This window comes from Scylla paramamosain, chromosome 12, assembly GCF_035594125.1.
Source record: "Scylla paramamosain isolate STU-SP2022 chromosome 12, ASM3559412v1, whole genome shotgun sequence".
NCBI classification, from domain to species: domain Eukaryota; kingdom Metazoa; phylum Arthropoda; class Malacostraca; order Decapoda; family Portunidae; genus Scylla; species Scylla paramamosain.
The window spans coordinates 497,209-507,500 of record NC_087162.1 but is presented as its reverse complement, the minus strand read 5'-3'; the positions used below and the strand labels follow the sequence as shown (position 1 = coordinate 507,500).

The window sequence follows — 10,292 nt, the reverse complement described above, 5'->3', positions numbered from 1 at the left end:
TTACTCTTCCCTTGTCTTTCTCTTTTCCTCCCTTCCATCATTCTTCCGTTCCTTTCGTCGGGTTTATTTAATAACATCAGCATCACTGGGCTTAAAACAACACTCAAAAAACATTTTTCTTTCTTTTTTTTTTTTTTTTTTGCGAATTATTTATGACCAGTTTGGGTCACTTCTACCTACTGCTGTTTCGCGCTTTTTTTTTTTTTTTTTTGTCTCGGTGGAATCTTTTCTTTTTTTTTGTCTCTCTCTCTCGCTCTCTCTCTCTCCCTCTCTTCTTCTGTTGTATTTTTCTGACACGTCGAGCGATCTTTACCAGTCCCCGGAGTTGTATTTTGTCGGCGCATTGTGTTTGTCACCAAAATTATTGAAGGTGTGTTGTCTTCAGGTCTGGGAAATGTTTTTTTTTATTTTTTATTTCGTTCTTTCTTTTCAATTTGTCTCTCTTTTTTTTTCATATTTATTCTTCTCTCCTCGTTACCTGCTTGCTTTCTTTCGTTTTTTTTTTTCCTCCTTTTTATTTATTTCTCGTATTTTCATTCATGTTCTCATTTTTTTTTCGTTTTTGTTGTCATCTTGTGCCGTGAGATTTTTTTTTTTTAGAATTACTGTATTGGTTATTCTCTCTCTCTCTCTCTCTCTCTCTCTCTCTCTCTCTCTCTCTCTCTCTCTCTCTCTCTCTCTCTCTCTCTCTCTCTCTCTCTCTCTCTCTCTCTCTCTCTCTCCTCTCTCTCTCTCTCTCTCTCTCTCTTATACCGACACTTTCTTATTTTTGCTTCTGGACGGTATACACACACACACACACACACACACACACACACACACACACACACACACACACACACACACACACACACACACACACACACACACACACACACACACACACACACACAGACCTTACATACTTACCATTTTACGAACGTGTCCATGTTACTTTTTTTTCTACCCCCTTGTGCATCCTTTTCTTCCCTTTTCTCTTTCTCTGTTGCTCCCTCTTTCTCTCTTCTTTTAATTGTATTCCTCGGTCCGTTGGGGCGGGTGGCGGGGCGGGGGGTCGGGGTGAATTATAGCCACTCTGACACTCCCTAAGCCTACCCACCGCCTGCAACAATGCCGTACATTTGCAACATAAAGGACGGGCCATCTTGCAACACTGGCCGCCGCTTGATTGTGTTAATGGCGTTGGGACGCGGAGGGAGAAAGAGCGAGAGAGAGAGGGAGAGAGAGGGAGTGGGAGACAGGGAGGACCGTGGTAAAGAGGGGAGAAGAAGGACCAAGGGAAACTACGAGGTGAAGGAAGAGTTTAGGAGATAAGGAAATGTGTGAAAAAAAAAGTGGATGTTTAAGTTTTATTTTTCGGTGGGTTTATTGGGGTTAGGTATATGGAAGGTAAAAGATTGGTGTTGGTATGTTGAAGCTTCTCGTGCATTTTGTCATTCCGCGGGAAGAAATTGTAGGAAGGCGAAACGGAGGAGAATATCGTGCTTGTGTGTGACTCGCGAAATTTGTCACTTGTATGTTTTCATCGGAGTCCATAATAGTACTCCGTTAACTTTACATGTATACCTTTTCATTCTTTCCCTCCAGTCGCATTTATAAGATTGCTGTCGGGGCCTTGACTCTGCACGCTACTGTAACTTGAAAGACTTCCCACCGCTGCGCCCTCCAGAAATTACTACTTTATCTCCAATGTCTTAGTCACTACATACACTCGCGACTTGCTCCAGTAATTTCCAGCCTCCTCTCACACCTGCGATATCCTGACACAATCGAGCTTTTCCGAGTCGCTCTCCCCGCACCCGTTACCTCGGAGTCCCCGGCGGTCCAGGCAGGCGGCCGAGCGGAGCTGTCACCCGGGGCACAATTTACGTTGAGAAGATGAGGGAGAAAAGTCGTCTCTGCGGGTGGGTGGGGAGGCTGTGCGGCGGGGGACGGGTGCGTGTTGCAAGGAAGGTGGGAAGGTCGTTACAAGGGACGCTGCAAGGGTGAACACTGTTCGTGGATGACAAAATAGATGCCAGGCAGAACCACAGTGCACGAGTGGAGTTTTTGTCTTCAGCAAGTGAGAATTACAAGTTACTGACCGGTCATAGAAGCAGTTACCGTCGGCACACGCTTCGCTTCGTTGTGAACTTACTCCTGACTGTCCCTTAAGGCTGTGAAATTCTACTAATGACTATTGACAGTGAAATTTGACTCGTTTTCGTAGGACGCCACAGTAAGCTTGGGCAAATACAAAGGCGAGATGAACGCAACGAGTAACCAGCAAATAAGCTTTCAAGGAGGAAGTATGGAAAAAAATAGCAGAGTGGTGATGAAAATGAGCAAAAGCAAAGCAGAGGAGATTGAGATGTGTGAGGAGCTTTAGGCGAGCATGGAGGGTGAGGTGTGAGGGCAGAGTGGGGCCAGAGGTGGGTGAGGGCAGTGAGGGCCAGGGGTTGGTGAGGACAGTGCAGGCCAAGGCAGGGCAGGACAGGACTGGGCAGGGCAGGCATGGGAGGGCAGGGCAGGGTGTGGCTCGCCTGGGTGGCCATGCAGGAAGATGGAGCATTCCTGGCATACCCCGTGGGAGGGAGCGAAGACCCGCCTGGAGAAGGGAACATGACCTCTCTCACATTCTCTCTCTCTCTCTCTCTCTCTCTCTCTCTCTCTCTCTCTCTCTCTCTCTCTCTCTCTCTCTCTCCTAAACGCTCTCACGGGTAAATACGATCATTCTTCTTTTTTGTAAACCCAACAATTCATTTATTTATTCTGTTTCCTTGTTTTGGAAGAACCGCATCCCAAATTTGTATGTACACATCCTTTATTTTTCCTACTTCATGTTCTCCTGTGGCATTTTTTGACCTGTCGGTTGCAAAACGTATCGTTCATTTGCCTGTATTGCTTAGCTGAGTCTTCTCGGGTGTGCCATCGCGAGAGAGAGAGAAAGAGAAAAAAAGAAGAGAAGACAGAGACACATACAGAAACAAGACACTAAATAACAGAAGACGCCACCAAGACCACGATAAAGACACTGGAACATACTAGACAGACACCGTGGAGGAAGACAGACAGAACAAAAGTAAACTTGGCATAAAAAAGGGGGGTCGCGGGGGGGAGATGAGGAAAGAAAGAAAAATTCGGCGGACCTCTGCAGCCAGAAAACATTAGGCGCGGTGCTCACCATTGTGTATTCCGCAGCTGAGGCGATAAAACGTAGTGGAGTTTCAATACAACCCGGTACATATATATAGAACTTGTGTAAATTGGAATTGAGTTAGGAAATTGTTTAATAACTAGTGTCCGGGCGTCCACTGTGCATGCCAAATTAAGGCTCGTCTTTTCCGATCGCCGGGGAAACTCTGCGAAATATCCGGACTGAGAGAAAAGTTAAATTCGAGAGACGCGCGCCGGCTTGCTTGCTTGTGGCCTGTCCGATGTATGTATGTGCGTAGGTATATACGAGTATGTCTCTCTCTCTCTCTCTCTCTCTCTCTCTCTCTCTCTCTCTCTCTCTCTCTCTCTCTCTCTCTCTCTCTCTCTCTCTCTCTCTCTCTATGCAATGTGTGTGTGTGTGTGTGTGTGTGTGTGTGACATTAATTTCTTTGTGAGTGTTAATCATTTATGTATCTCTTCATCTCTCTGTGCAATCATTGACTGTTATATTCATGTGTTACGCATTATTCTCTCCCCTTTCTTCCATCCTTCCCTCCTCCTATCATACGTCCTTCCTTCCTTCCTTACTTCCTTCCTTCCTTCCTTCCCTCCCTCCCTCCCTCCCTCCCTCCTTTCTTTCTTTGCTCCTTCTCTTTCTTTTCTTATTCACTCCTTCTGAGCGTTCCCTCTTTTTCGTCTTCCGTTTTAATTTCTTGTCTTTTCTTACGTTATTCTTTGTTTCTCCTGCAATGATCACTTTCTTTATTGTTGTCTTCATTTATGGTGTTTGCTTGTGTGTGTGTTTGTGTGTGTCTGTACATATGTGTTTGTGTGTCTTCTCGTGCTGTTATCATATGCATGTACATTTACTTTCTTTTTCTTCTTATCTTCTCTTAACATTACTTTCGTTTTTTTTTTTCGTCTCTTTTTATTTTTTCCCCTCTCTCCATTCCACTTTCTCTTGCCTCCACCTCAAGCCGACCTCCCCATTATCTGAGCCTCTCGTAATGCTCCGCTCCTCCTCCTCCCCCTTCCTCTCAACCCTCACCTCATTTACATATTGCAATGTTGCAGATATGTTACTCCCCCTTCGTTAGTTTTTATGGGCCGTGACCCTTTATTTCATCCTGACTGATTATGTCATTTATGTTCAACATTTTAGCTCTTTCTTTTTTTTATCTTTTCTTCTATCGTCGCATTTCTAAACTTTTGCTGTTTTATGGCGGTCCCGTTAAGCCCTCGGCGAGTCTTTGGAGGACAGACAGGCGGCGTAGCGAAGTGATAACCTCGAGTCAATGCGGCAGCTGAGGTTGTGGTGGTCGCGGCGGGCAGGTGGCAGTGAGGGAGAAACAGCTGGTCTCGAATACAGCCAGTCATAGTTGAGAGAGGGTAGCGGGGTGGCAGGCAGTCGCTCTGGCCTGGCGCTGGTGGCTGGTTTCTTATGCACCGGGGAGTGTTGACTGTAAGAGAGGGAGAGAAATATTGGGTGAGCCTTTCAAGATTGTAAATGTATGATGTTTCTGTGGTATTGAGAGAGAGAGAGAGAGAGAGAGAGAGAGAGAGAGAGAGAGAGAGTTGGTGGTAAAGCTGATGACTGACCTCTCTTCCTTATCTTTCTCATAGCATATCTTAAAAATAATCCTACTCTGAAATTAAACTAAAGAAATAAAGGGAGGAAATACGACTACTACAACAATGATATACAATTGCGACTTTATATATATCCTTCTCAGGGCGCAAAGCTCATTAATCTGCATCAAATAATAACGTTCAACTCTCTAAATAAGGATAAACCGGTCGTGCATTGATATATAGAGGATAAATATGAAAAAAAAAAAAATAGTGAGGAAAGTAAATCAGTAAAGGAAGTACATGACGAAATGAGACGCTTCGAACAGGGTGAGAAATTAAACCTTTTTTTTTTTTGCAAACGTGAAGCTTCGAGGCACCACAACACGACGGAGGAGTTGAGTGAGACAGTGTTTCGGGACTTCACGAGGGTTTCAAACTGCTGAAATGGTGTTTAAGGGGTTGTTTTATTATGCATTCGTACTACATTACTTTTCAAGGGAAGAAACACTGAGATCAGATGTGTTTGTCCCCAGCAGTTTAAAGAAAAGGAGAATATAAAGATCTGTTGTTGTTGCTTTTTTTTTTCACAAGGAGCGTACGAGTAATTATAAAAAGTGAAGAATTTTATTTCTTGTTCACCCAGTTCTGTTTAGCACGCTGCATGATGGGGGCGCTGAAGTGGTGTGGGTTAATGGGAGCAGTGGCGTGGCAGTGGGAAGCAGTACTAAGCCCTGTACCTCCTCCCTTCACCTTGCCTCTCTCACACCTCTCCCTCCCTCCCTTCTCCCCGTGCAATATTAATCAACGCAACTATCGAACAAAGAGCAACAGACACACAAGACTACATACAACTGGTACAAATGAAACCATCAGATATTTATTATTATTAGTGTTATATTTTTTATTGTGATTATTATTATTATTATTATTATTATTATCATTATTGTTACTACTACTACTACTACTATTACTATTATTCGTTTCTTCCTGTCTCTTTTTTTCCGCGGATTTAATAAAGAAAACTGAGCTCGCCGTACTGTGATAATCAATACTATTATATTACGTATCAACATCAGAAAGAAATTTTAGTCGCATAGGAATTTGTGCTGCGTCTGTGAGAACATTTTAGGCGTCAGGAAGCTCGTAAGATCGATTGATATAAGTTATGAAAGTCTCCCATTATAATTTCTTCCCCTCTCTTTTGTTATGCTAACTGCGGAGGTTAAATAGTTTGTTCCCATAATACTACTTCGAATAATTACCAGGTTGGGATTTCCTTTCCATCATCACCATCATCGTAATCATCATCGTCATCATCACCGTATCGTCATCATCATCCCTAGTTCCGTACTACGTTGCCAGAGCTAACAGTGTTGCCACACCACCACCACCACCACCGCCACTACACCGGACGTGGCCGAGGTATGCGAGGCAGAAAGAGGGTGTCGCATGGCCCACGTCTCGCCGTGACAATAAACTTTATAAAACACCACGATTAAAAGCGCACGGGGCCACAGCCAGGGCCGCCGTGCCGGGAATTCCCACAACATTTTTCTTTTCCTTGCACCGAGCGAGTCTCCAAATGTCTTCCGGTGTGTGCGAGGCTTCTGTTTCCGTCATCGTCTGGCTGAGTTGAAGCGTCGCCATGACAGACCCGTAATACTCATCCTCCCGTGAGCAGCACCGCGTTAATGGCTCTCACTTAAGTATATTTATCCTTGCCAACGAGCAGGAGCAATGAGGGTGTATCTTCTTCCTCACAAACCAGGACGAAATGCGCGCCGCCAGCCTCCCGTGCATATCGCCAGATGGCAGGACCAGCCTGAAAGATTTCCCGCCTTCTTCCACTTAGGCTCCTTTGATTAGCTCCTCCCTCTGTACTTCCAGCCAATCACTGACTCCCTCGCTCTTCGTCCTCAGCGGGAAAGTTGCATCCTTAAGCACGCTGGTGATTAAGTCCATCTTACGTGGGCATTTGTATTTTGTTTTCATCATTTTCAAGAACACACCATTACGTTTTTTTTTTTTTTTCTTTGACTAGTGATCGGCAGAGGCAGGGATGCAGGGAGGGAGGGAACGGAGCCGTAGAGCTGAAGGGGTCTTCATGAAGGACCACTACAGGGCTCCCAAAATAAACTGGGCCAGATTTTAGTCGAGGCAAAGGGAGGGGGAATTTAGAGATGGTTCTCTGAAATACACTGGAGGTGCTCAACCTGGGCGGCGCAGTTTTAAATACCGTTTATCCAAGACAATGGAACAATGACTATCGAAGTTGCTTGTAGGACGAAATTTTATTTATATTCATTTGTTGAATTCCATCCCATTCTCTGGAAGAGTTGGAAAGGATAGGCACACAGAGAGAGAGAGAGAGAGAGAGAGAGAGAGAGAGAGAGAGAGAGAGAGAAAGCACAAAATATCACAGAATAAGCACAGTTCGCAACATGGATAGCATAACAAACAGAACACGTCACGACGCACGCAGTCTAACCCTTATCCTTCTTTCCTGCAGGTGAACGGCCTTACAAATGCCACATCCCGGACTGCGGACGCGCCTTCATCCAACTGTCGAACCTTCAGCAGCATCTTCGCAACCACGACGCCCAGCTAGAAAGGATGAAGAACCGTCCCTTCCACTGTAACATCTGCGGAAAGGGATTCGCCACGGAGAGTTCCCTCAGGACTCATACATCTAAGGTAGAGAGATAGAGAAGCTGCTGGAAGATCGGGGCACAGGGACAGGGAGAACAGGGGGGAGAGAGGGAGAGATAGAGATAGAAGTGAGATAAAGAAGGATGGTGCGAGTGGGAGAGGGAAGAGTGTAAGGGGAAAAAGAAAAGGTATGGAAGGATGAATTGGGATTGGGATGGAGAGAGGGAGAGAAGGGAGCAGGAATTAGTATAAAAGGGCAGTAATAATACCAGCAGGAGGAGGGACTTGCAAGCATCCCCTCTACATTACATATATTAAAGGGAGGAAAATAGGTACTAAGCACAAATACGCAAATAAGAATTAGAATGATATTAGAATGAGAAATCGGAATTCACTATCACTCGGAATTTAAGATCAACTCATAGTATAAGATTTTCACAGGTATCCAGGAATATATTAGGAAATAAGATTAATAGCATACTTGAGAATATAGAGTAGATATATATGACTTATTTGAGTATACATTAATTAGCGTCAGTGTGTGCCGCATCTATGTCGAGGCAGAGCACAGGCAGTGTGGCGAGGCAGTGAGTGTCTCGTCTGGCTGAAGGCTCCGGCCGTATCCTGGCAGGGAAACGAGGCTGAGGGATCATACAGGGGCAAGTCATGGGTCATGGGCGGAAGCTTGGGAGCTTAATAATGCAGGGCAATGTAGGAATGTAGGCTGGGTATGTGTATATTATTGATGATAATATATTTTCATGTTATTGTTTCCATCGTATATTGATTGTGTTGCACTGTGTATGAAGAAGGTGTCTTGAGGCATTTTGGTCCTTGATGTGTGTCTTTGAATGGTACACCTAGAGAGACAGGTGAGGATTGAGGCGTGTGGTGACCCAGCAGGACAGAGGTGCCGTGTGACACATGGGAAAGAGACAGAGGTGAAAAATCATACCAAAAATAATATTATATAAACGTGTATACAGTAAATATATATATATATATATATATATATATATATATATATATATATATATATATATATATATATATATATATATATATATATATATATATATATATATATATATATTAGCTGAAAGGCTCGAGGAAAGGGAGATTTGATGAATTGAAAGGAATAAATGGTGAGAAAGAAAAATAGCTTTGGCATTTTAGAGTTGGAGAAAGAAAGAAGAAGGGGGAATAAAATGAATAAAGGTGAGTGAAGGTAGAAAGTGAGGGATGGAGGAGAAAGAGACATTCGCGGCAGAGACATACAGAAATTTCACCTCAGTGATATCTCTCCCCCACAGCACGCTGCCCTGGTCGGTGGCCCCAACGCTGTCAATTGTCCTCAGTGTCAGAAACTGTTCATGAATGGCGAGCAGCTGATGGAGCACATGAAGTATACGCATAGGGACCCAAACGCCTCTGGAGTAGCAGGTTGGTAGCAGTAGTGGAAGCTTGCATTTCTTACAGCCAGTTTGTCTCCCCACTCACAGCACAGCATCAACATGGGCTTGTATAACGGTGCCAGCTGTCCTCACTGCGAGAGGCACTTCATGAACTGCGAGCAGCTCATGATGCACATGAAGGAAGTTCACAGGGACGCCTATGCCTCGGGGGTTGGAGGTAATTGTGCTACACGCACGCACGCACGGACGCGAGGGTGAAGGAATCCATGCACCTCACTCACCCATCCTCACACACACACACACACTCTCTCTCTCTCTCTCTCTCTCTCTCTCTCTCTCTCTCTCTCTCTCTCTCTCTCTCTCTCTCTCTCTCTCTCTCTCACACACACACACACACACACACACACACACACACACACACACACACACACACACACACACACACACACACACACACACACACACACACACACACACACACACACACACACACACACACACACACACACACACACACACACACACACACACACACACACACACACACACACACACACACACACACACACACACACACACACAACATGTATCCACCCACTCAAACACACACACACACACACACACACACACACACACACACACACACACACACACACATTAAAAAAAAATAAAAAATACACACACACACACACATGCACACACACGCCTGGTCCCTTCGCCTGTAGACACCGCAAATGCCCATCAGCCTCCTGGTCGGTGAAGACAAGACTTGCAGGTCTGGAAGTGGCTCGCTCCTCGCTGCGCCCCAAGGAGTCTCGTCACTTTCTACTTCTTAACAATTTTATGGGTTATGGTTTGATTTATCTCTGTGTTTAATGTTCATTGATGTGTCCCCATGCCTGTTGTCTATTAGTAATAGTGTTGTTACATTTAAGCATTCTATATTTCATTATTTCTTAAGCAATATTTGTTACTAAGATTAATTACTGGACATAGATTTGTACTGAATTCAACAATAAAAAAAAGCCACTTAAGCATCACAATATTCAAGCAACACAAAGAGCTGTTATATCATTAATCTTAAGGGACGATCCGCACTTCGTAACCTGTGACTTAGTTTTTCCTTATACCACAGCCAAGCGTCGCACAGCCTCCCATTCCTGCCCTGTCTGCGGCAAGCATTATGTGAACGAAGGCAGCCTACGAAAGCACTTGGCCTGTCACCCGGAGACCTCGCAATTTACCTCCTCCCTCAGGATGTGGCCCTGCTCGGTGTGCCACGCCGTCTTCACGCACGAGTCAGGTGAGCGATGCGCTTGCAGCGCTGTCGCTGCTCCAGTGCTTCACTTGTTCAGATCTATCATTATTTGTAGCTTTTGGAAAGAGAGTAATGTGAATGGACTGATTCTTGCACTTATTGCTATGTCCTTCTTTATTATTTTTACAGTACATACTATTACTTGAGAAGGTCACAATCTTGAAAGAGTATAGTAACAATAGAATAACTTTTCTTGAATATTA

General features: G+C 44.5%; 1 protein-coding gene across 4 annotated transcripts in view; it reads left to right on the top strand.

Annotated features, from left to right (window-relative positions):
• The window catches only part of LOC135105494 (zinc finger protein 384-like), a 224,105-nt gene that overhangs the window by 205,051 nt on the left and 8,762 nt on the right, over positions 1-10,292 (top strand). For 3 of the 4 annotated variants that reach the window (XM_064013629.1, XM_064013628.1, XM_064013627.1), the window contains exons 4-6: positions 7,217-7,401; positions 8,670-8,799; positions 9,889-10,074. In XM_064013629.1, coding sequence (XP_063869699.1) covers positions 7,217-7,401; positions 8,670-8,799; positions 9,889-10,074 — 501 coding nt within the window. The remainder of the gene's footprint in view (positions 1-7,216; positions 7,402-8,669; positions 8,800-9,888; positions 10,075-10,292) is intronic. The other variant, XM_064013630.1, reaches the window with a different exon arrangement.